The 27038-nt window shown below is 39.2% G+C and overlaps 1 protein-coding gene across 1 annotated transcript in view; it reads right to left on the reverse strand.

Moving 5' to 3' along the window:
- Window positions 1–27038, reverse strand: part of IMPG1 (interphotoreceptor matrix proteoglycan 1) — a 171555-nt gene that overhangs the window by 65502 nt on the left and 79015 nt on the right. The window contains exons 6-8 of the mRNA XM_007953258.1: window positions 26247–26482; window positions 25343–25419; window positions 21694–21772 (exon numbers count right to left, since the gene is read on the reverse strand). Of these exons, the coding sequence (XP_007951449.1) occupies window positions 21694–21772; window positions 25343–25419; window positions 26247–26482 (392 nt within the window). The remainder of the gene's footprint in view (window positions 1–21693; window positions 21773–25342; window positions 25420–26246; window positions 26483–27038) is intronic.

A 27038-nucleotide genomic window follows, 5' to 3' on the forward strand; every position in this document is an offset into this window, starting at 1 on the left:
ATATGTTATTATTTACAATAATGATGTAGAAATTATCAAACAATGTAATTAATATCACATTCAAGTAAAATTGTGTTGAAGATAATTAAAAAATGGTTACAGCAGTACATTGATGGGGAACTTCCAGAAATTCAAGCTGGATTCAGAAGAGGATGTGGAATGAAGGACATCATGGCTGATGTCAAATGGATCTTGGCTGAAAGAAAAGAATACCAGAAAGATATTTACCTGTGTTTTATTAACCATGCAAAGGTATTTGATTTTGTGGATCATAAGAAATTATGGATACCTTTGTAAAGAATGGGAATTCCAGAACATTTAATAATGCTCATGAGGGACCTCTACATAGACCAAAAGGCACTTGTTCAAACAGAACAAGGGGATATTGCATGGTTTAAAATCAGGAAAGATGTGCATCAAGGTTGTATTTTTTTCATATTTGTTGAATCATATGCTGAGCAAATAATCTGAGAATCTAGACTAGATGAAGAAGAATATGGGATCAGCATCGTAGGAAGAGTCATTAACAACCTGTGGTATGCAGATGACATAACCTTGCTTGCTGAAAGGGAAGAAGACTTGAAGTATTTCCTAATGAAGAACAAAGACTACAGTCTTCAGAATGGATTACACCTCAACATAAATAAAAGAAAAATCCTCACAACTGGACCAATAAGCAACATGATGATAAATGGAGAAAAGATTGAAGTTGTCAAGGATTTAATTTTACTTGGATCTACAATCAATGCCAATTTAAGCAGCAGTCAAGAAATCAAATGATATACTGCATTGGGAAAATCTGCTGCAAAAGATCTCTTTAAAGTGCTTAAGAGCAAAGATATCACTTTGAAGACTTATGCGCACCTGACCTAAACCATGGTATTTTCAATCACCTCATATGCATGCAAAAGCCGGACAACGAATAAGGAAGACTTCAGAAGAATTGATGCATTTGAATTATGGTGTTGGTGAAGGATAGTGAATGTCTCACAGACTGCAAGAAGAACAAACAAATCTGTCTTGGAAGAAGAACAGCTGGAATGCTCCTTAGAAGCAAGAATGACCACACTCGGTCTCTCATAATTTGGTCATATTGTCAGAAGGGACGAGTCTTTGAAGAAGAATATTATGTCGAGTAAAGTAGGGGGTCAGAAAAAAAAAAAGGCAAGACTCTCAATGAGATGGATTGACAAATGGCTGTGACAGTGGGCTAAAGCATGAAAATAATTGTGAAGATGGTGCAGGACCAGGCAGTGTTTCGTTCTATCATATATAGGGTCATCAGAACCAACTTGCCGGCCCCTAGCAACAACAACAGTAAATAATAATAATCATCATAAGGGGCAATTCTGAAGCAAAATGAATGACCTGTGTGCTTGTGGTCCCCACAATATTGGCAATGAAGTGGTTGCTTAGCAAGAGCTCTGGGTTGATACTGGCTGAGCAATGTTTAATGATGTCACACAGGTGCCATAATGCTGCCTAATGATGGGATCCTTATGATTTGGGCCCTGAGCTGATCCTGGCCCTGGCTGCACTCAGATCATTCCTTGTCATTTCCTCACTGCTCTGCTTCATGGATGACCCCTAGTTGTATTTCCAAGACTTCTGTGTCATATAGTTTCTGGCTGGGTTTGGCCAATGTGGAGGCACTGGCAGGCAAGGGTAAGAAGAAGCTGGAGCTATTTCTTCTCCCTCCATGTGCCTGAAGTGGCTGCTCCAGCAACAGCTCTCTCTCTTCTGTGGCTGCTGTTGTTGTTGTTGTTTGCCGTCGAGTCGGCCCCGACTCATAGCAACCCCTCCTTGGGTTTCTGAGGCAGTATCACTACGGAAGTAGGATTGCCCAACCTTCCTTCCGAGGAGTGGCTGGTGGGTTTGAACTGCCAGCCTTCTGGTGAGCAGTCAAGTGCCTTAGGCACTATGCTACCAGCTGCAGCTACCAATAAATAAGTGTTCCTGGCTTCCAGCTCCCTTTAGGTGACCCTGACCTCTGGCCTCTGGTAATACTGCCTCTTCCTTTTGTCACTCTAGTGTAGGGGTGGTAGAAACATCCTCCTCTTCCTAATCTCTGGGGAGCCTCTCTCTCCTGTTTGGCTTCTTGGTTCTTCCACCACCTGAGGAATATATTACCTTCATTAAATTCCTTTCTTTGTGAACAGTAGTTTGAATAATTAGAAATGGCTAATATTTGAATATTTTTACCTATAAAAATGGTGACCTCATACCTGAAATGGTTTCTGTTTTTCTGGTTAACGTTTGACTGATACAGATCCACTAAGGAAGGGTCAGGAACCCTGGTGGCACAGTGGCTAAGCAGCTTGGATAGAAAGATTAGTTGTGCAAATCCACCAGTCACTCCATGAGAGAAATATGTGGCAGTCTGCTTTCTTAAAGTTTTATAGCCTTGGCAACCCTGTGGGGGAAGTTCTTCTCAGCTCCGTGGAGTCACTATGAATTGAAATCAACTTGACTGCTACAGGTTAGGTAGGGACTCTTTCCCCTTAAAAAGGTCCTTTTTTTTGGCCATCTGACACTGGCAGAAGGGGCACAGTGGGCACGGGGCATAGCAGACAGATTGGTCAGAAGGTGGAGAGCTTTGAATAGTCTGGTCAATCCGGGGGTGGTGCACAGGCAGCCAGCATTTTCTACAGCACACTGGGGGAAAGCAGAATTTTCATAGGGAGTATTCCTAGTTTTGCCCTGAGCATTTTCAGAGGCAAAGCCTAAGAACCTATAGTGATACAGGTCCTGAAATGAGAGAGTGACATCCCTTTGAAGAACAGTGTGGGGTGCACAGAAGAGGAGCAGAAATAGGGAAAATGGGTATAGAGGGGATCAGATCAGAGACTACAATCTTAAAAACGGATGGAGTCACTAGTGAAGAGAAGACAGAAAGCTGATTCAAGAACTCCACTGAAAAGTATTTATATTTAAGGGAATGCATGAAAAAAAAAAAAAAAAACCAAAACCCAAAAAGCCAAAAAACTTCAATCCAATGTAATTGTTTAGTCATTCTCAATAAATCTTTTTGTCATCCTCATAAATACCTCTCTCTATAGGAGCTCTGGTGGTGTTGTGCCTAAGGCATTTGACTGCTAACCAGAGGCTGGTGGTTCAAACCCACCAGCTACTCCTCAGAAGGACAGTTGGGCAGTCTATTTCCGTAGTGATACCGCCTTGCTCTGAGACAGATCTGACTTGACAGCAGTGAGTTTGTTTTTTTTGGTTTATATTGTTTATGCTATTATCTGGACTACTTCAATTCTCCCACTCAGTCATCTGGGGCAGGCTGGGCCAAGTGTGGGGAGCACTCCTGAGTACAGACATTGTTTTAGGAAGATGCGATTCTGTCTGTGAGGAATCCTATGTGATCCTAAAGCACAAAGGAAAAATGTGCCATCTTGTATATACTTACTCAAATAACTTCCCATATTTTGAACCAAATGGAAAAAGTAATATTCTACAAACAAAAAGCATGACTACATATGAAACCTCATGTTGTTCAATATGTATGCATGCCATTGTCAGCCTTCATAAACTCTCCCAGGCTATAAGGGCTGAGAGGAGCTGATTAGCCATCAAAATAGAAATGACTGGTCTCATTTCACAATAATACAGGGTTGTCAAACAAACAAACAAATAATAATGGTCAACTTTTATTTAAAATTTAGTTTTTCATGAATGCTTGGCATTAATTTTGATTTTTTAAAATACTGCATTTAAATACTATCTTGATTACTGAGTGTTTCGTCTCCCCTCTTAACTTTTGCACCTAGTACGTCATTTGCCACAGCCTGATTCTGGCCCTGCTGAGGTGCTATGCCTGACACATTCACAGAGGCTCCACTGAGACCAGGTGAAGAGGCAGAAGAGAAAGGAAGGGCCAGGTAGGTCTCTGTGGGAACTCACGAAAGGAGAATTTGAAATACTTAAGGAAAAAAAATGCCCATCAAAATTGTGGGCCTATTGGCCTTGAACTGGAGGGGCCACTGAAGAAGTAGATATAGATGAGAATCTGTATAAAGATACCTTAGTGCAGATCATGCGTTTTTAAAGAAATTTGAAATTGGAAAATGGCTTTAGAGTAGAGAAGAATGATGGTTGTAATATAAGTTGTCCCTATTAAGCAAAGTAGCTATCAATAATGAAGGCTGAAGCATTACAGGGATATCATTTGAACTGCATAAAATATCATATTGGAACTCTTGCCCAGCCCATGCTTCAGAGCTTCATGTGGTTCATGCTAGCAATGGGGAGAGAAAATGAGACTCCCCTAGGGAGAAATGGATTGAAATTCATTACTATGCATGTGAAGCCTGAAATCTTAAAAAACACAAAAACAAACATAAAAACCCAAACAAACCAACAAAACATCAAATGATTCTAATGAAAACAGGAGTGTTTCATATCTTTTGTATATAACAGAATAAGGGATCAAATTGTATAAGAAACCGGTCTTTTAACATAGACTTAAACCTTAGGAAACTTTTGTGAGTATAACTTTTTTTTGTTAGTCAGGAATTAAGGGTATTCACAGATGAGTCATGCCAACCATCAGGTTCCATTTTCCATATTTAAAGCAAGTTGTTGTTGTTATGTATTGTTGAGTCAATTCTGATTCATAGCAACCTGTAGGTAGAACTGCCCGTTAGGGTTTTCTAGGCTGCAATCTTTATGGGAGCAGATCGCCAGATCTTTTTTTCCTGTGGAGCTGCTGATGGGGTAAAACCACCAACGTTTTGAGTTAACAGCTGAGGGCTTAACTATTGTGCCACCAGGCTAATTCTTTTAAGGCAGTAGAATCCAGCTAGACTTTGTGGTAACATGTTCCTGGTTTTCTTTGGTTATGCCTAAATTCCTTGTTGTTTTAGAAGTACATCCCTTTGAAAGGGATGTTAAGTGCAAAGATTCACCTGGCATGAAAATATTGCTGAGGTCTCAGCAAGGGTCTTCCATTCATCTTGCTCCTCTGTCATCCCCCAGGAAGATGGAGAGGGTTACCTCTCAGGACTTTAGTCTGAAACCAATGCTTGTTGCTTAAGGATTCTCTCTCTCATGTCCATGGAAGCCATTCGAAACCAAACCAAGCCATTCAAAACCAAACCAAACCAAACCCCAAAACACACCCAGACCCTTAGAACAATGTGAAAGTTATGAGTAAAACTTATAAGGTATACAGTGGCAGTTTAACTTCTCCCAACTTAAAAGATGAACCTGGTTCTTTTAATTAATTCTGCTTTTCTCCTTTCTCTGAGCTAGTCAGGTACGCTCTTGCACCCCATGTCCTTGATGGGACATTATTCTTTTAAATGAATTCTACCAGGGAAATGCTCAGGTTGTAGCCCAGCTTCCCTTCTAGGATACCACTGTGTTGCCATCATTGGTGTTTCACCCCTCATGGATGCCATGCCCAGTGCCTCTCACTATCGGTCTATTTCTAGCCTTGCTTGACTTCTCATCTGCTGTCCTCTAGATCTCATGATTAAAACTGATATCTCTCACAATTAAAAAGCTCTTTCAGCCATTTCAGTTTTATTCCTTCTATGTCACTTTCTAGGGAGCTCTGGTAGCATAGTGGCTAAGGCACTTGACTGCTAACCAGAAGGCTGGTGGTTCAAATCCTCAGAATGGGGCAATCTACTTCAGTAGTGATACTGCCTCGGAAACCCAACGAGGGGTCACTATGAGTTGGCTCCGACTCGATGGCACATAACAACAACAACAATGTCACTTTCTATCCCCTGGCCTTTTTCTTACTCTACACTGCTCAGTTCTTCCAGCTGTAGCATTTCTTGCTGTTTCTTGAATACAATAAAACAGCCTCTACAACTCTCTCCATCTAAATTTAACCACCCACCCTTTTTTTTTCAAAAAAGGAATGCACATAATTTACATAAGATTTTTGGGACATTCTGGCTCTCAAAGTTAAAGAAATTTACTGAGAGATCGTTCAAGAATGTCACAAATATACAATTGAAAAACCTGACTCAAAAATTATTGCTAGCTCTTATGTAAATTCCCCCCAATTCAATGGGAAATTTACCATTCTATAGAATGTAGATATGGTCCAAAAATCTGAAGAGAGAAATTTTTTTAAAATCTTAAACTTATATTCATTTAAAACAAAACAAAGAAAACTGATAAATACAAATAGCCCTGTTCATTTACCTCATTTACCTCTCTTCAAATAATCTAATTTGCTCCATCTCTATAAACAAAATTTGGCAAGTTTTGGAAATCCTGACTTTGGGTGACATTTAGTAAATATATAATCAATTTTTTTGCTTTAGCACTTGGTTCAGCATTTCATATGGCATAAAGTTAATACCATGCTCTGACAAGGATTTTACTTAACCTGACAATACACAGGACTTATCAATTAGCCAATGAGAGTTGTTACTTTCCTATCTCATTCATTGCCAAGGAAGAAAAACCGAGACAGAAGGAACTGAAAATCTTCTTATCTTTTAGTTTATTTAGTGGTCAAAATGTGTTAATGCTCTCTGAGATTAATAGGGTCTATGTAAAGTTTCCGTTTTCTTGACATTTACATTTTTAAGATCAGAAGGATGATGTCACCTGTCACTCTAAGAAGAAGCTCATGACAGCTACAGAAAAGGGTTGCTCATTTACCTGTGGTAGAGTCCTCTGCTGTAAACTAACCATTGCCTGCAACTTGTGAAGTACTAACTCTTTAGAACTGCAGTTTGAGCTCTTAAATATGTAAAAACCAAAGGAAACAATTCATGGGAGTTTCTATCTCTCTCTTCCCTCCATTTAAATCTACCTACTTCAACCAGGCCTGGTAAAGTAGAGGGCCAGAGAAAAAGAGGAAGATCCTCAATGAGATGATTGACACAGTGGCTGCAAGAGTGGGCTCAAACATAGACATGATTGTGACGACGGCACAGGACCGAGCACCGTTTCCTGTTGTACCTATGGTTGCTACAACAACCTTAACCAAAAACAAACCTGTTGCCATTGAGTTGATTCTGACTCATAGTGACTTTTTAGGATAGAACAGAACTGCCCCACAGGGTTTCTAAGGCTGTAATCTTTACAGAAGGAGACTGTCATATATTTCTCTTGCAGAGTGTCCAGTGGGTTCGAACTGCAGACCTTTTGGTTAGCAGCCAAGCACTTAATCACTGCATACCCAGGGCTCCTTTGAAATGACCAGGATTGTTTAATTTTTATTAGTTTTTTGTTTCTACCTTAGAACAGCTAAAACGTCACTTTCCCTCAATGAAAGAGCTGCTTCTTCAATTAAAAGTGTTGATCATATACATGTATATTAATTCAATTCTCCACAACAAGACCCAAGGTAACATTTCTTCCTCACAGTCTCATAGGTGGCCTTGTTTGCCTCTGATTCCTCTCTGGGTTCAAACCATTTGTATACCTGGTGTCAAATACTCTAAAAGTGGGCAAAAGAGGAAAAGAAACACTTGCTTTTCCACCTTAATTCTGATGTGGGTCAAGATATGTGAACATGAGACAGAAATCCTTGTAGTTATAAGCATATCATGTCCTGATTGCTTGAGGAATGATGTCTTATTGAAAGGGGTTAGACAATATTTTTATCATGTAACTCACTCCATCCCTGTGACTCTCTCTTCATGGCTTTCCTCTGGAAAAACTTCCTATTCTCATACCATTGTAGGGTGTGTATTTCCTGTCCTCTGTCTTCTTCTCTCATGAGTTCATTCCACTCCCACAAATACTGCCTACCTGTTACCACTAATGACAAGTGCACATTTTATGTTATAATTAAGGAATCCCATCAAATGCTGTTGCTTCTCTTTGCAGCAGATGAGTTGGTTGGATTATTACTTGATTGTGCTTGCTCTAGTTCTGGACTTGCATCTTTTCTGTTGGCTTAATGTTTCTTACCTGCCATGCTGAGCATCTTCTCTGGCCTCATCTAACTCATCTCTACCAATATTCCACCCACTTAGGTGAGTCGTCCTAATGTATATTGGAAACACTATTCTCTGACTTGTACTAAGTTTTCACAGAGGGAAGAAGGGGAGTGGCAAGGGAGGAAGAGAAAGAGAGAGACATCCATGTACCCTTCCACGCTCACAATCCTGCTGCTGTTGCATCAATTCTGACTCACAGAGACACTGAGGGACAGAGTAGAGATGCCCCGCAGGTGTTACAAGGCTGTAATTTTTATAGAAGCAGATTGCCACATCTTTCTTCCATGGAGCCACTGGGTGGATTCAAAGCACTAACTTTTTGGTTAGCAACCAGGGTTTCCTTCAAGCCCACATTAAGCTCCACAAATGCCTTTTTGATACCAGTGATTTTTCCACTTCTCTGAAATAAAGTAGTTATGTACAAATGCTTAATCTACAAAAAAAGGAGCTCTGGTGGCATAATGGTTAAAGCATTTGGCTTCTAACTAAAAGGTTGGTGGTTTGGGCTCACCAGCTGCTCCACAGGAGAAAGATGAGTGAGTCTACTTCCATAAAGATGTACAGCCTTGGGAACCCTATGGGGCAGTTCTACTCTGTCCAAGTGTCGCTATGAGTCAGAATCGACTTGATGGCAGTGCTTTTTTTTTTTTTAAAGTCTAGATAAAGCTCTTTAACAGTATTTATATTTTCTATTTTCCCTATATCATGTATGTCTTGAATAAATGAAATAAATAGATAGTACACTATGGTCTGTTGTTGTTATGTGCCATCAAGTCAGACCTGACTCATAGCGACCCCTCCTTGGGTTTCCGAGGTGGTATCACTACAGAAGTAGATTGCTTAACCTTCCTTCTGAGGAGTGGCTGGTGGATTTGAACTGCTAGCCTTCTGGTTAGCAGTCAAGTGCCTTAGGCACTATGCTACCAGAGGCTTTGAGTATATGTAACTAATAAATGGCTGTTCATTTCATCTATCAATGTCAGATATTATGTATTTGGCCATCCTCATGACCCTAGGGTGGGAATACCCCTCACCAATGGAGTAAGGAGGAAGTAATCAAAACACCAGTGCCTGATTATAAAGAGATAACAACCAATTGCCTTAGAGTCTATTCCAGCTCATAGTGACCCTACAGGACTGAGTACAACTGGCCCATGGGGTTTCTGAAGCTGTAAACTTTTACAGAAGCTGTCACACTTTCTCCCCCTGGAGCAGCTGGTGGGTTTGAGCTGCTGATCTTTTGACTAGTAGCCAAATGCTTAGCCACTGCACCACCAGGGCTCCTTTAAAGATAATAGAGGGGCAATATCTGGATATCTGAGAGACATGGCCAAATTAAACCATAAGCCTGGTAGAGAAACTGTAGACACTATATTATCACTTCCCACTAATAAGCCTGTAACAGACATTGTTCCTCAATCAGGTCAGATTTTCTTGCTGAGCTTGTTCATGGCTTCAGATTTCTTCAAGTGGTTTTACCTCTTAAATGCCACTCAAATAAATTTATTTCTATCCATCTTCACTTTCTATATCCCAAGTTGAAACCTGGATTACTGTTAAGACCTGCCTATTTGATTGCTTGCATTTGCCCATCTCTGGCCCATTCGTCACAATTTGGTCAGAAATATCACTTCAAACTCAAATTTGATGTGCCATTCCTTTGCTTAAAACCCATCACTGATTTCTATTCTCTATTTGACTCATATTTGAGCCATACAGGCAGTTCTAGGGATATGAATGAGATCCATTTCTAATTGTGTCTTTAAGAATTTGTAGGTAATCTAGATGGTGCCTGGCTACCAATGCCTACCACTCAGGAAAGGATCAAATCTGAAGATCCTGGGTAGAGTGGGAGGGAAAACGTGGAACAAAATCCAAAAACTCAATAATGACCAGAGTTACTGATCAGATGAAGTCTGGTGAGACTCCCAATACTATGGCCCTGGAATACATTCTGCGCCTGGAATAAAACTCACCCCCAGGGGCAGGCTGTCAGCCCAGTAGTTAACAAGATGTACACGCAGACCACTCAACCCAGGATGATGCACCCACATACTCTATGGTAATACATCCCTTAAAGCAACAGACCATGGGACACCTGAGGACCAACAGTCAAACTGAGGAAATGCAGGACAAACAGGAGTGCATAAATATGAGGGGCACAGGGTAGGGAGGGGAGAAGACTGGGTTAGGGTTGGACATGGCGAAAGGGTAATGAAACTAAATGTATGCATTACATTGAATGTAAAACAAGCTCTTAAAATAAAAAATAATAAAAAAAAGAATTTGTAGGTAAGTCAAACTAGGTACATATTGTTCTTATTTAGCCTTCCTTTAGTTTGAAGCCTTTTCAATTACTTAAAAGCTGCATAAGCTGCAAATGCAGGTGATAGTGATGGAGAATTTGTTGTGAGAAGGGGCTGGGTCAACTCTTTCACAGTGTAGGCTGTGTATATTTACACAATATTATATGTATATTTACATAATATTAAAGGGCAAGTGGCGATGTAGTGGTCAAGGCATTTGGCTGCTAGAAGAAGTGCTGCCTCAATGCTCTTAGAATGGCCAGATTTCGATAAAATTTATCATCTGAGAGTACTGCTGCTGCTCCTGCTGTTGTTGTTAGGTGCCACTGAGTCAGCTCCAACTCATAGCAGCCCTATGTACAACAAAACAAAACACTGCCCAGTCCTGAGCCATTCTTACAATCTTTGCTATACTTGAGCCCATCACCGTGTCAATCCGTCTTGTTGAGGGTCTTACCCCCTTTTTTTTTTTTTTGCTGACCCTTTATTATAGTAAGCATGATATCCTTTTCCAGGGAATGGTCTTTTCTGACAACGTGACCAAAGTAGGTGAGATGAAATCTGGCCATTCTCGCTTCTAAGGAGCATTTAGGCTGCATTTCTTCTAGGACAGATTTGTTTGTTCTTCTGGCAGTCCATTGTATTTTCAACTTTGTCATCACCACAACTCAAATGCATTAATTCTTCTGTGGTTTTCCTTATTCATTGTCCAGCTGTCACATGCATTTGAGGTGATTGAAAATATCATGGCTTGAGTCAGTTACATCTTAGTCTTCAAAGTGACAGCTTTGCTCTTTAACACTTAAGGAGTTCTTTTCAGTAGATTTGCCCAAGGCAATATGTCATTTGATTTCTTGACTGCTGCTTCCATGGGAGGAGCTCTGGTAGCATAGTGCCTAAGGCATTTGATTGTTAACCAGAAGGCTGACGGTTCAAACTCACCAGCTACTTCTCAGAAGTAAGGTTGGGTAATCTACTTCTATAGTGATACTGCCTCCAAAACCCAAGGAGGGGTCGCTATGAGTTGAAATGGACTTGATGGCAGTGAGTTTTTAGGAGCTCTGCTAGCATAGCGCCTAAGGCATTGACTGCTAACCAGAAGGCTGGCGGTTCAAACCCACCAGCCACTCCTCAGAAGGAAGGTTGGGCAATCTGCTTCCGTAGTGATACCGCCTTGGAAACCCAAGGAGGGGTTGCTATGAGTCAGGCCTGATCCAGGGCACATAACAACAACTACAGCTTCCATGGGTGTTGATTATGGATCCAAGTAAAATGAAATTCTTGATAATTTCAATCCTTTCTCTATTTATCATGATGCTGCTTATTGGTCCAGTTGTGAGGATTTTTCTTTTCTTTATGTGCAGATGTCATCCATGCTGAAGGCATGGATCTTTGATCTTCATCAGGAGGTGCTTCAAGTCTTCTTCACTTTCAGCAAGCAAGGTTGCATCATCTGCATATCGCAGGTTGTTAATGAGTCTTTCTCTAATTCTGATGCTGTGTTCTTCTTCATATAATCCAGCTTCTTAGATTATTTGCTCAGAATACAGATTGAGTAACTGTAGTGAAAAGATACAAACTTGATGCACATCATTCCTGATTTTAAACAATTCCGTATCCCCTTGTTCTGTTCAAATGACTGCCTCTTTGTCTATGTACAGGTTCCTCATGAGCACAATTAAGTGTTCTGGATTTGAAATGGTATCCATAATTTCATATGATCCACACAGTTGAACGCTTTTGCATAGTTACACAGGTCAACATCTTTCTGGTATTCTTTGCTTTCAGCCAAGATCCATCTGACATTGGCAATGATATTCCTCATTCCACATCCTCTTCTTAATCTAGCCTGCATCTCTGGAAGTTCTCTGTCAATATGCTGCTGCAACCATTTTCGAATTATCTTCAGCAAAGTTTCACTTGCATGTGATATTAATGATACTGTTCAGTAATATCCACATTCTGTTAGATCACCTTTCTTTGGAATGGGTACAAATATAGATCTCTATCAGACAGTGTTTCACTGCTATTCATAACATTTTCAGTGGCTAATTTTTCAGAAATGGATCTGGCCACGTCCTTCTTCCCAGTCTGTCTTAGTCTGGAAGTCTCACTGAAATCTGTCCACCATGGGTGATCCTGCTGGTATTTGAAATACTGGTAGCATACTTCTAACATCACAGCAACATACAAGCCACCACTGACAGACAAGTGGTGGAAGGAGCCCCTGGATGGCACAAAATGTTAAGCATTTGATGAATAACTGAAGGTTGGTGGTTTGGAGCCACCTAGAGGTGCCTTGGAAGATAGGCCTAGCAATCTGCTTCTAAAACATCATGGTATTGAAAACTCTAAGAAGCAGTTCTATTCTGCACACACAGTGTTGCCCTAAGCCAGAATCTACTTGACAGCAACTAACAATAAAAATTGGAAGTCATCAGGCTAGAATAATGGAGGGATATCTCAGGCAGGAGAAAAAATAGTTTGTAAGAAGGCATAAACCAAAAAACAAACAAATAAATAAACAAACAAACAAAAAAACGAAACTCACTGCCATCAAGTGGATTCTGACTCAAAGCAACCTCTGTTGGATTTCTGAGGCAGTAAATCTTTATAGAAGTAGATTGCTAGTCTTGCTTCTGTGGAGTGGCTGGTGGGTTTGAACTACCAACCTTCTGGTTAGCGGTCAGATGCCTTAGGCACTGTGCTACCAGATGTTTCGTGGCATGACCAGAATTGATGTTGTTGTTGTTGTTATGTGCTGTCAAGTCAAACCTGACTCATAGCGACCCTTCCTTGGGTTTCCGAGGCAGTATCACTATGGAAGTAGGATTGCCCAACCTTCCTTCCGAGGAGTGGCTGGTGGGTTTGAACCGCCAGCCGTCTGGTTAGCAGGCAAGTGTCTTAGCCACTATGCTACCACCAGAATTGATAGCAGAATACTATTCCTGGGCCATAGATTTGTCTCTTAGCTTTTCCATAGCCAGAGCAAAAGGGGAAATATCAGATTACTCCTATTAACTCTATGTTTCATGGAGTTTTCATCATTTCAATTCATTCATTCCTTCCTTTAATTAATTAATGATATATTTATAGTCTGTTCAGTATGGGCTAAGCATCTGGTTAGGCACTGGTTGGCACAAGAGTTCCTGACTTCCTGGAACACTAGAAGATGGGTTCTATAATAAGTTCAATTTAGCTCATCCCACTGATTCCTTTTCATGGAGTCAAGGGCTATTGTCAACAAACATTGATTTTTACCATATTTCCCTTATAGGAAAATACAAGACAAAATAATATCTAATAGCAGAATAGCTCTGCCTAAAGTTTGCTCAATCACCCCTGAAAACAGTGCAATTTGTTAAAAGACCAGCCTTACATTTTAAACTGAATGTCCAGCAAGTGAAAAAGCCCATAATTTGGGTGAGAGGACACTAAACAGCTTTTCTTTTCACAGATCAGATGCTCACTCTAATGAGCTAAAACTAAATGTGATACTACCCCTTTACTTAAAACAAAATTCAACACAACACAACATAACACAATGCAAAAACTTATCTTCTAATGATCTGATGCTATTTTTAAAGTAGATGGATACATGTATGTTAAGGGTAGAATATTGCACTTTCTCCTATATGTTTATGGCATCCATTTGATATGAAATAGTGATCTTAACAGATAACTGTCTCTGTAAGAAAGAATGGCTTGAGATCACATACCTTAAAAATGTTTATGATAGAAGACTTCAAAATTCTGTACACCGTACCAATCCATTTTGTCTTCTAGAGGTGTATTTTGCAAGTACTTTATCTCAGGGGATTAACTACCAAATTAAACTGCTTAAACTGAGATATTTCTACGAGTGCTTTACTGAGATTTTAATGGCTTGGTGGGCGTTTAGTGACATTAACCTTAAAAATTTTCCATGCTAAAATTATCTCCCTAATACCATGGTTTAGAACTTTTGAGCTCTATTTGTCATTTTACCTGTGCATGGGAGAAGCCCAGAATTGTATGGCAGGGGAGGGAAGCCTTGGTCTTGTCCAGAGTGCTCTTATTTTTGCTCATTTCCATGTAGAAGTGGAGTGCCTTTTTAATTAGGAATGTTTCCTGGTTAGAGCCTTCGTTTTTCATTAAGATATGCCATTTATGTCTCTGGCTGGGCTGATTATGAAAGCATATGGATCTGCCCTTAGTTGGCAACATAGCACATTTGCACTCCAGGTCCATGCCAGCAAATGTAACTCTTCTTGCTCAATACTAATCAAAAATCCAGTTATGAGATACAATTTTTACTTATGGAGCTTTGACCGAAGGTTATGCAGCACCTCCATTCCTCTAAATCCTTTAAAATCAATCCTTAAATTAAGACAAATTATTAGAACCTGGCCCCTATAGAACTGCTGCTGGTAATGAACTGGGCCTTGGCATGCCACTCTGCATCTCCTGTGAGGGCCTTAAAGGAAATACCCTAACACTTGGCATACACAGTAGGGAAGTTGATGCAGACAAGATATTTCCCACAACTTAGAGGGTTTTCTTTATGAGGACCTACAGTCTGCATACTTACAGGATGGCAATTGCTTGTTGTTGTTGTTGTTAACAACAACAACAACAAGCAATTGCCATCCTGTAAGTATGCAGACCCAGAATTACACAACTGATGGTGTTTTCCTTATTGCCAAGCCTGCTCACAGCCAAATTAATGGACCTTGTTTTTTTGATGAATAAGGTAGAATATTAATAATTTAAAAACCCCACCAAAATATAATAACAATCCACACTATAGGTGCCTGAGGAGGAGTAATGAGGGAAATATGAGAAGGACCAAGAAGGAATCACTTTGTGGAAGCTAAAGGAAGACATTTCAAGAAGGGAATTGCCAACAAGAGTCAATCATCAGAAATGTCAAATAAAATAGTAATGGGAACAAAGCTGATAAATTCATCAGTTAGGAGGTTATCTGTGATGTTGGTGAAAGTCGTGTCTCTGTAATGTGTGGTTAGAGGTGAAACTGTGGTGATTAAGAGGTGAGAGAGTAGAGACCCAGAAGGATAGACTTTTTTTAAAAAAACATTGACAGAGTAGTGAATTAAAGAGGGAAGAGGCTGTGGTGTGAGGGCAAAGCAACTTTGAGGGAATTGTTTTAAAGGACGGGGGACAGTTAAGCTGAGGTTAATATAATGTTGTTAGGTGCCGTCAAGTCAGCTCCAACTCATAGCGACCCTATGCACAACTGAACGAAACACTGCCTGGTCTTGTGCCAGCCTCACAATCCTTGCTATACCTGAGTCCATCATTGCAGCCACTGTGTCAATCCATCTTGTTGAGGGCCTTCCCCTTTCTTGCTGACCCTCTACTTTACCAGCATGCTATCTTTTCCTAGGGAATGATCCTTTCTGACAACATGACCAAAATAGGTGAGACAAAGTCTGGCCATTCTTGCTTCCAAGGAGCATTCTGGCTGCACTTCTTCCACAGATTGACTACTCTGTGGAAAGAGACAATGGAGAAGCTCAGTATCTTTAGCCAAAACAAGGCCAGGAGCTGATTGTGGAACAGATCATCAACTGCTCATACACAAGTTCAAGTTGAAGCTGAAGACAATTAAAACAAGTCTATGAGAGCCAAAATATGACCTTGATTATATCCTTCCTGAATTTAGAGACCATCTAAAGAATAGATTTGATGCACTGAACACTAGTGACCGAAAACCAGAAGAATTGTGGGATGACATCAAGAACATCATCCATGAAGGAAACAAAAGGTCATTAAAAGGACACAAAAGGAAGGAAAGATCAAGATGGATGTCAGAAGAGACTCTAAAACTTGCCCTTGAACAAAGAGTAGCTAAAGCAAATGGAAGAAATGACAAGATGAGAGGTGAACAGAAGATTTCAAAGAGCAGCTGAAGAAGACAAAGTCAGTTATTATAATGAAATGTGCGAAGACCTGGAGTTAGAAAACCAAAAGGGAAGAACACGCTCAGCGTTTCTCAAGCTGAAAGAACTGAAGAAAAAAATTCAAGCCTTGACTTGCAATACTGAAAAATTCTACGGGGAATATATTGAATGATGCAAGAAATATCAAAGAAGATGGAAGGAATACACAGAATCACTGTACAAAAAAAGGAATTGGTTGATGTTCATCCATTTCAGGAGGTGGCATATGATCAGGAACCAATGGTACTGAAGGAAGAAGTTGCAGCTGCATTGAAGTAATTGACAAAGAACAAGGCACCAGGAATTGACAGAATACCCATGGAGATCTTTCAACAAACAGATGCCGTGCTGGAAGCACTCAGTTGTTTACCAAGAAATTTGGAAGACAGCTGCCTGTCTAACTGACTGGAAAAGATCCATATTTATACCCATTCCAAAGAAAGGTGATCCCACAGAATGTGGAAATTATTGAACAATTCATGAATGGAAGAAAGGTATAAGTAAAATGAGAACAATAAAACAATTGAAAATATAATAAAGCTTTCATCATAGATGTACTATTATTATTTTTATTAATCTACCTGAAATGCTGATCTAATATTAAGGCCTTATGATATCTTAATGAAAGGAAATAATCCAATGAGCATGTAATGTCAATCATTTCACCAAAAAGTTTGGTTTTATGCAACCAACTCTTAATTATTTGGAAATCAAGATAATGGTTGATGTGGATTATGGTAGGTTATAAATGGCCTGAAATTCATTAATAATATTCCAGTGGAAAAGCAGGGTCTGTCTTCCCTCCCCTTGAATCAAGATGGGCTCTGTGGGTGCCTAACTATTAGAATGTGAGAAAGAAATGGTGTTTCTGGATCATTAAGAGACTGGAAACTTGGACTTTCTGTCTCTTGGAATGCTGGTTCCTTGAACCCAGTTGTCATGATGTGAAGAAACACAAACAGCCTTGTTGAGAGATCTGTATAGAGAGGAATGAAGACTTCCAGACAACAGATTTGATTGAACACTTATTTGCCATCCATATAAGTGAATCATCTTGGAAATGAATCTTCAACACAATTTGAAATACCCCAGATGACACAACATGGAACAGAGAAGAATCATGCTCACTAATTTATGTCCAAATTTAAAATGTATAGGGCAAATAAATGATTGTTGTTTTAAGCCATTAAATTTAGGGGTGGTTTGTAATGTAGCAATAGGTTATACTATCAGGTAGTTGACATTTATTTATTGGCGATCATGGAAGCCAAATCCAATTAACACAGTTGGTTCTACTATCCTGAGATATCCACCACTCAGCCAGTTTGTCATACTGTGGTAGCTTGCATATTGCTGGGATGACAGAAGCTATGCTCACCAGTATTTCAAATACCAGCAGGGTCAATCATGGTAGACAGGTTTCAGGTCTTAGAGCTTTGAAACTAACACAGGCTAGGAAGAAGGACATGGTGGTCTACTTCATAAGTTGACCACTGAAAACCTTATGAATAGCAGTGAAATAGTGCCTGATATAATGCCAGATGATGAGCCCCTTAGGTAGGAAGGCACTCAAAGTAGAGTTGAATTTAATGACCTGGATGGAGTAAAGCTTTCAGGATATTCATTTGCTGATGTGGCATGACTCAAAATGAGAAGAAACAGATGCAAAAATCCATTAATAATTGGAACATGGAATGTAGGAAATAGGAATCTAGGAAAATCAGAAGTTGTACAAAATGAAATAGAACACGTAAAGATTGATATCCTAGCCAAAAACCAAACTCACTGTCATCAAGTCCATTCTGACTCATAGCGACCCCCATTGGGTTTCTGAGGTTGTAAATCTTTATGGAAGTAGATTGCCCATCTTCATTCCACAGAGCAGCTGGTGGATTTGAACCTCTGACCTTCTGGTTAGCAGCCAAATGTCTTATCCACTACACTACCAGAGCTCCTTATCCTAGGCATTAGTGAACCGAAATGGACTGGTGTTGGCCATTTTGAATCAGACAGTCATATGGTGTGTTATGCCTGTAATGACATCACATTTGGGAAGAGTATTGGCATCATATTCATCGTCACAGAAATGATGAAAGACATTGCATGATAGGATTTTGCAAGACCAATAACTTATCCATTGCAAATACCATTTTTCAACAACATAGATGGTAATTATACATGGGGACCTCACCAGATGGAATACACAGGAATCAAATCAACTATAACTGTGGCAAGGGACAATGGACTGACAAGAATCAGTTAGAAGGAGGTGAGGGGCCAATTGTGGAACAGATCATCAATTGCTCATATGCAAGTTTAAGTTGAAGCTGAAGAAAACTTAAAAAAATCACATGAGAGCCAAAATATGACATTGAGTATATGATATCTGAGTTTAGAGACCATGTGAAAAAATAGATTTGAGGCACTGAACACCAATGACCAAAGACCAGGTGAGCTGTGAGAAGACATCAAAGACATCATATATGAAGAAAGCAAAAGATCATTAAAAAGACAGGAAAGAAAGAAAAGACCAAAATGGATGCCAGAAGTGACTCTAAAACTTGCTTTTACATGGGGAGAGTAGCTAAAGTGAATGAAGAAATGATGTAAAAGAGCTGAACAGAAAATCTTAAAGGGTAGCTTGAGAAGACATAGTAAAGTATAATAATGAAATGTGCAAAGACCTAGGGTTAGAAAACCTAAAGGGAAGAATATGCTTGGTATTTCTCAAGTTGAAAGAACTAAAGAAAAATTTCAAACCTCCAGTTGCAATATTTAGGGATTCTATGGGGAAAATGTTGAATGACACAGGAAGCATCACTAGAAGATGGAAGGAAAAGAAAGTCATTGTACCAGAGAGAATTGGTCAACATTCAACCATTTCAGGAGGTAGCATATGATCAAGAACAGATGGTATTGAAGGAGAAGTCCAAGGTGAACCGAAGGTATTGGTGAAAAACAAAGCTCCAGGAATTGATGGAATGCTAACTGAGAAATTTCAACAAACAGATTCAATACTGGAAGTGCTCACCAGCTTATATCAAGAAATTTGGAAGACAACCACCTGGCAACTGAGTGGAAGAGGTCCACACTTGTGCCCATTCCAAAGAAAGGTGATCTAACAGAATGTGAAAATTATTGAACAATATCATTAACATCACAAATAAAACATTAAATCACAAAATAAAATTTTGCTGAAAATAATTTAATAGATTTGCAGCAGTATACCAATAAGGAACTGCTGGATTCAGAAGAGGATGTGGAAAGAGAGATATCATTGCTGATGTCAGATGGACTTGATTGAAAGCAAAGAATACCAGAAAGATGTTTACCGGCATTTTATTGACTATGCAAAGACATTTGACCGTATGGATCATAACAAATTATGGATGCTACCATAAAGAATGGGAATTCCAGAACACCTAACTGTGGTCATGAGGAACCTGTACATAGACCAAGAGTCAGTTGTTCGAATAGAACAAGAGGGTAATGCAGGGCTTGAAATCAAGAAAGGTGTATCCTTTCACCATACTTATTCAATCTGCATGCTGAGTAAATAATGTGAGAGCCTGGACTATATGAAGAAGAACATGGCACCAAGTTTGGAGGAAGGCTCGTTAACAACTTGGGATATGCAGATGACAGAACTTTGCTTGCTGAAAGTAAAGAAGACTTGAAAACTTAGAGATAAAGATCAAAGACTACAGCCTTCAGTATGGATTACACTTCAATATAAAAGAAAAATCCTCACAACTGGGCCAATAAACAATATCATGATAAATGGAGAAAAGATTGAATCATCAATGATTTCATTTAATTTGGATCTACAATCAATGCCTGTAAGCAGCAGTCAAGAACTCAAATGATATAATGATAATCTGCTGCCAAAGACTTCTTTAAAGTGTTAAGGAGCAAAGCTGTTTCTTTGAAGACTAAGGTGTGCTTGATCCAGGCCATGGTATTTTCAGTAGCCTCATATGCATGTGAAAGCTGGACAACATACAAGGAAGACTGAAGAACTGATGCATTGAATTATGGTTTTGGCAAAGGATATTGAATATACTAGACTGCCAGAGGAACGAAAAAATCTGTCTTGGAAAAAGTAGAGCCAGAATGCTCCTTAGAAGGAATGATAGCGAGACTTCGTCTCTTGCATTTTGGTTATGTTATCAAGAGAGATCATTCCCTGGAGAAAGCTATCATCTTTGATAAAGTAGAGGGTGAGTGAAAACGAGGAAGAGCCTCAACTAGTTGGATAGACACTGAGGCTGCAACAAAGAACTCAAGCCTAGCAGCAATTGTTAGGATGGTGAAGGACCAAACAGTGTTTTGTTCTGTTGTACATAGGGTCTACAGATTGGAACTGTTTCAATGGCACCTAACAACAACAATAACATCACTCAATATATAAAAAATTCCTGAAAAATTTTGTATCTTGCAAAGTTGCACACTAACTGTGGAGTTTATGAGGAAAATAGGTTTGAGGTAGACCACTCAAAACTTGTAGAATTTTATAATGAGAAAATAAAGTTGTTGCTGTTATGTGCCGTCGAGTCGGACCTGACTCATACCGACCCTTCCTAGGGTTTCCGAGGTGATATAACTATGGAAGTAGATTGCCCAACTTTCCTTTCAAGGAGTGGCTAGTGGGTTTGAACTGCCAGCCTTCTGGTTAGCATTCAAGTGCCTTAAGCACTACACTACCAGAGCTCCCGAGAAAATAATAAACAAGCTTATTAAAACAGTAACAATCTTATTAAAAATATCAGTCACAAAAAATCTCCACTGGCATTTGCTCTTAGAATCACAGTATATATTTATCAAAATTATATTCTGGAGATTCTCTAAAGACATCTACCCTTGTAGTATTACTAGAAAGCTCCATAACATGGAAAGGACATGTTGTTGGAACTACTAAGTTAGCTACTTTCAGGACTAAAAGAAAGCTCTTCCATAGGAATTTTAGTTTGTTTTTCATTTCTACTTAAAGTCTTCATATATTGCTAAAGCTTTTTATTAAACTGTGAGAAACATTGACCCTATTGCCTCAAAAAGTAACAATTCCACAATCACAATGCTTTTCATTTGTCCCATAAGGGAATACATATATTGACTGTAACGGCCCAATCCTTCCATTGCCATAGCCCCATGTCATGGAGTGGGTCTTATGACCTACATTGTTCTGACAGACTCTCAGTTTCAAAGCCAAGAGGAAATTGTTGTTCTGTGTGGGTAAGAGTTGGTGCTACTTTGGTTTCAGTTTCCTTCACCAGGTCCTTAAGGAAAGGGCTGTCAGTGTTCTCTGTAAGACTGAGAATTAGAGCTGAGGGAAGGATATTGAGGGTGTCCTACTCTTCAAAAGAGTGTGTTTCCATAGACTTCTTGCCCATTACTGGTGCTGGTGTAGGCAAACCTTCTCCTGTATCAAGGATGACTTTGGGATTGCTTTTTGAAACAGTGCCATAGATGGATTCCTCAAGAGGAGGTTGACATCTAATGTTGACTTTATGGGAAGAAACTCACCAGGTAAATCATGCTCTGTTTTGTCAGCTGTCCCAAGCCTGGATCGATCAAGAGGAAGTTCTGGACTCAACGTGGCATCCTGAAGAATGAATTTAGGAAGACAGATGTTGAGAAGGGACATTTTATGACTATACTCTGTATTTTTTTAATCATTTAAATTAAAGCAAATTATTTTATAGTTTATTTGACTCTACTGTGGAGAAAGATTCTGATGTATAAACATGTTCTGAAAGGATAGCATGCAATGAGAGTGGCACAAAATGATCTATTGGTTTCTTGGCTAATCAAACTTGCCTGAGTAGGACTAACATAACTAAAGTATGTTGAAATGTGTCAGTTATGTTTGAATTTTTGAATCTCTTCATTATGAGGGGGGACTTAAGCTTGGGCAACACTTTTATTTATGAACATCTCAATGACAACTTCTGATAAATTAAATGAATATAACTTTAGATGGAATACAAAAATTAATTACTGAATTATGCAATCTGGATCCAGATTCCATCAACATTCTTTAAGGATGTGGAAAAACAAATCACTAATTTTACCTGGAAAGGAAAGAGCCCTTGGGTGAGTAAAGCACTATTGAAGAGGAAGAAGAAAGTAGGAGGTCTGACACTCTCAGATCTTAAAACCTACTGTACAGCCACAGTAGTCAAAATAGTTTGGTATTTGTACAAGGACAGACACACAGACCAGTGGAATAGGATTGAGAACCCAGAAATAGACCCATCTACCTACAGTCAGCTGATCTTTGACAAAGGGCTAAAATCTGTTAAATGGGGAAGAGACAGTCTCTTTTACAAATGGTGTTCGCAAAACTGGATATCCATGTGCAGAAAAATGAAACAAGATTTGTACCTCACACCACATGCAAAAACTATTTCCAGATGGATCAAAGACTTAAATGTAAAACCATAAGCTTCATCAGAGAACAATAGGGGCAAACACAGGGGCTCTAACATATGTGTTAACAGACTACCAAACGTAAGTAAAAATGCACAAACAGCAGAAGACAAACTGCATGAATGGGACCTTCTGAAAATTCTCATGTACATCAAAAGACTTCTCCAAAAGAGTAAAATGAGAACCTGCAGATTGGAAAAAAAATTTGGCAATGGTATTTCTGACAAGGGACTTATATGTAAAATGTTTAGAAAACTCCAACACCTCAACATCAAAAAGACAAGTAATCCAATTACAAAATGGGCAGAAGACATGAACAGATACTTCACCAAAGAAGATAATCAGGCAGCCAAGAGACACAAGAAATGTTCATGATCACTAACCATTATAGAGATGCCAATCAAAACAACAATACATTAATAGTAAAGTTTAACAAAACAGAAAAAAATAGAACTGGCAAGAATGTGGAGAAATTGGGACTCTTATACACTGCTGTTGGGACTGTAAAATGATGCGACCATTGTGGAAAATGGTATAGTGATTCCTTAAAAAATAGGAAATAGAAATACCATTTGATCCAGCAATCCCATTACTAGGTATATATCCTAAAGAAGGGAGAGCTGGGACATGAGTAGATATATGCACACCCATGTTCATTGCAGCACTATTCACCATAGCAATGAATGGATAACTAAACTAAGATACATTTACACAGTAAAATATGAGGCAACACTAAGGAATAATGTAGAATCCATGAAACACCTCATAACGTGAATGAATTTGGAAGACATTATGCTGAGTGAAATAAGTCAATCACAGAAGGACAAATATTGTGTGAGTCCATTATTGTAAAATGTCAAGGAAAGGTTTACATATGGAAGGAAACTTTCTTTGTTGGTTACCAGGGATGAGAGGGAAGTGGAGGAAAAAGTGCTAGATAGGTAAGAGACAAGTGTTGATCTGGGTGAAGAGAAAGGCAATATACCAAAAGTGAGTGACCAGCACAATAACACTAAGGAAAAAAGACATTAATGGGAGCACAAGAGGTACAGACAACAAAGGTAGATATTTTTACATACACAATACTGCATTGTAGTAATAACAAACATTAATCTATGGGTGGATACATACATAGATAGACAGGCTGAATGATCAGGTATGTCTATGCAAAAGGGTGGCATAGTGCCTAGGGTATTTGACTGCTAACCAGAAGGCTGGTGGTTCAAACCCACCAGCTACTCCTCAGAAGGAATGTTGGGCAATCTACTTCTGTAGTGATACCTCCTCGGAAACCCAAAGAGGGGTTACTATGAGTCAGATCCGACTTGATGGTGGTGAGTTTGTTTTTGGTTTACACATAAGTTTGGCAGATGATATTTCTACATATGTATTTGCATGTGCTGTAAGAATGCTCATATATATAATAGAGCTAACAGGTAGTAAAGTTATGATAACTTCTTAGCCACAGCCAACTACCCTGAGAGAGTGAGCGGTTGGGCCTGTGGGTTCAAGACCGTGTTCATGGGAGACATCAAGCTCAATTGGCATAACGTCCTACACAAAAACATTGTTCTACATCCTACTTTGGTGAATAGTGATGAGGGCCTTAAAAGTTTACAAGTGGCCATCTAAGACGTAACAATTGCTCTTTCCTTGTCTGGAGCAAAGAAGAATGAAGAAAACCAAAGAAACATGGAAACAATTAGTTCAGGGGACTAGTGGACCATGCATATTTCAGCCTTTATGACCCTGAGACCAGAAGAACTAGATGATAACTGGCTACCACTGTCAATAACTTGGAAAGAGATCAATGTAGGAGATCCTGGATAAAGTGGGAAAAATATGTAGAACAGAACTCAAAATCATAAAAAGGACCAGGCTTATTGGTTTGATAAGACTGGTGAGAATTCTGAGACTATGACCCCTATTCACCTTTCTGGCCTGGACTTGAATTTATTCACTGGCTTCCAGCCAAACAATAGACAGGCATATAAGGTGGACATTTAAACCAGGTAGGTACACTCCTTAGAACAATCAACCATGGGAGACCAGAAGGGCAGTATTTGCACAGAGGGAAAGCTCAGAGGGCAGAAATGTACAGTAAAGAAGGACACAGGGGAAATGTAACCACAGGGAAGAAGTGGAAAGAAACCTGTTACACTATGAGGATTATAATTAACGTCATGAAACAAAATGTGTAGGAACTGTTGTATAGAAAATGAATTTGCTCTGTAAAATTTCACCCAAATCACAATTAAAAAAAATAATCACTGAATGTATTATTTTTATTCTCTAGGATATTAATTTGTACTTATAAATCCCTGAGAAATAAATATTTAGATAAGGTCTTAATACTTAAGAACAAATTTATACAGTATCCTTATGTTTATTTTTGAAGGTCAAAAATAAATAATATATTCTGCTGTAATAATTCTTTTCAGTCTTTGAAAATGTGTTTGTGTCATCAAAACCCCAAAATTCCAACTCTAATTGAGACAAAGACCTAACTAAATTGAAGGAAGCTGTGAATTTTAGGATATTTGAAATGGAAGCTGTATTATATTTTACTAATACAGATTCTGGATGTAGGTTAACCAAGTATTGCTTCTAAAAATCAGAAAGTAATCATAATTAGCATTGCACAGGGAATTGTGCCCTGTTCAGTCCTTAAGCTCATTTTTGATGGAAAGTTTTGCAGCTTTGTTCCTATTTGAAGAACAAAAAAGACACAAAACTCACTTACTTTTGTGATATCAGCAAGGGGTGTAGGCAGCACTGCTTGGATGTGGGAATCAGAGCCTGGCAACAACTCAACAATTTCTGTTGGTGAAAAAATCACAAGATTGGGATGTTTCTTTTTTCTTTATTTCTTTGGTAGTGGGAGCAGTAAAACAGTCAAGGTTGAAGTATGTGGCAATAACCCACCAGCCACTCCTCGGAAGGAAGGTTGGGCAATCTACTTCCGTAGTGATATTGCCTCAGAAACCCAAGGAGGGATCGCTATGAGTCGGGCCGACTCGACAGCACATAACAACAACAACAACGAATGTTGTTGTTGCATGCCAATCTAGTTGATTCTGACTCACAGTGACCTTATGGAACAGAGTAAAACTGTCATAGGGTTTCTAAGGCCACAGTGTTTATGGAAGCAGACTGCCGTATCTTTCTCCCAAATTGAACTTTCTGTTAGTAGTCAATTGCTCTAACCACTGCACCACCAGGAATCCTTCCTTAAAACACTAGAACATTATTATAGCACAAAATTATCCTAATTTGAACATGCCATCTCTTTCCTGCTGGGACCTGGCTCATCTAGATGAGAAATTCTGCTTGGATTGTGGTAGGGGAGCTGAATTCTTCTCTTGACTTCAGTTCCAATGGATGACTATAATTTAACTGTACTGAACTTAAGCCCTTGGTATTCTCCTAGAGTTACTCTTGGTGTGAAGTGGTCATCAAAGGCTCATCAAATGAGAAACAATGGAAGTGCAGAAAAATAGAAATTGTATTGTACATGATATACCTGTCACAGTAATGACTGACTCTACAAGGTCCAAGTTAAAATGACAATGATGATAAGGCCATCATACTTCCTAGTCTCTTCACCAGAATGAGACAAACCCAGAAATATGAAATCATCAACTGACCATCAGTGAACTGTATAGTCTCCATGTCCAAGGACTGGTCTTCCTCAAGTGCTCTGCTGATTAGCTTTTTGAGATCTAAGGCTGTGAGATAGATTTCTGGTTGCTTGTTCTCCTCCATGATTCCATGACTTTCAATTTTGTTGGAATGAAAAGACAGGAGATCACCTGCAGGGCTCTTTGTTTCTGCATTATCTCTCTTGAAAATGGCCACAAGTCGCACCTCTGTGAAGCTTGAACTGTAGACAGCAGAAGACATATCTTACTCAAAGTTATAGTTACATATCTTATAAAAAGACTCACTATGTTGTTAGAAAGCTTCAGGGCATCTTTGTCCTCTTTCCTTGTGGGTTTTTAAAGAATGTCTCACTTCAGAACTTATTTTAATGTTTATCAGAGATTTAAAATGTAGGAAACTAATTGACATCTATTTTTAGTGCTGACATATAATGCCATCAGGGAGGTTAAGTCCAACTTGAAGAGGGATTACTAACTGAATAAAATGATCATAGATTTTTCATTTAGGCCTTTATGAAAACATGTTAACTGTCAAGAGTTACTGGCAGTGACCAGTGTTTTTAAACAATCAGCATGAAGGATGAATTGTCCCTTCTTTTAGAAATAGACATCTTTAGTAAGGTCTATGAAATACCAATGTATGACAAGTTGTTGTTGTTGTTATGTACCGTCGAGTCACACCTGACTCACAGCGACCCCTCCTTGGGTTTCCAAGGCAGTATCACTACGGAAGTAGATTGCCCCATCTTCCTTCCGAGGAGTGGCTGGTGGGTTTGA

The sequence above is a fragment of the Orycteropus afer genome, unplaced genomic scaffold, assembly GCF_000298275.1.
Source record: "Orycteropus afer afer isolate SDZICR_OR568_19922 unplaced genomic scaffold, OryAfe1.0 scaffold00380, whole genome shotgun sequence".
In the NCBI taxonomy this organism is placed as follows: domain Eukaryota; kingdom Metazoa; phylum Chordata; class Mammalia; order Tubulidentata; family Orycteropodidae; genus Orycteropus; species Orycteropus afer.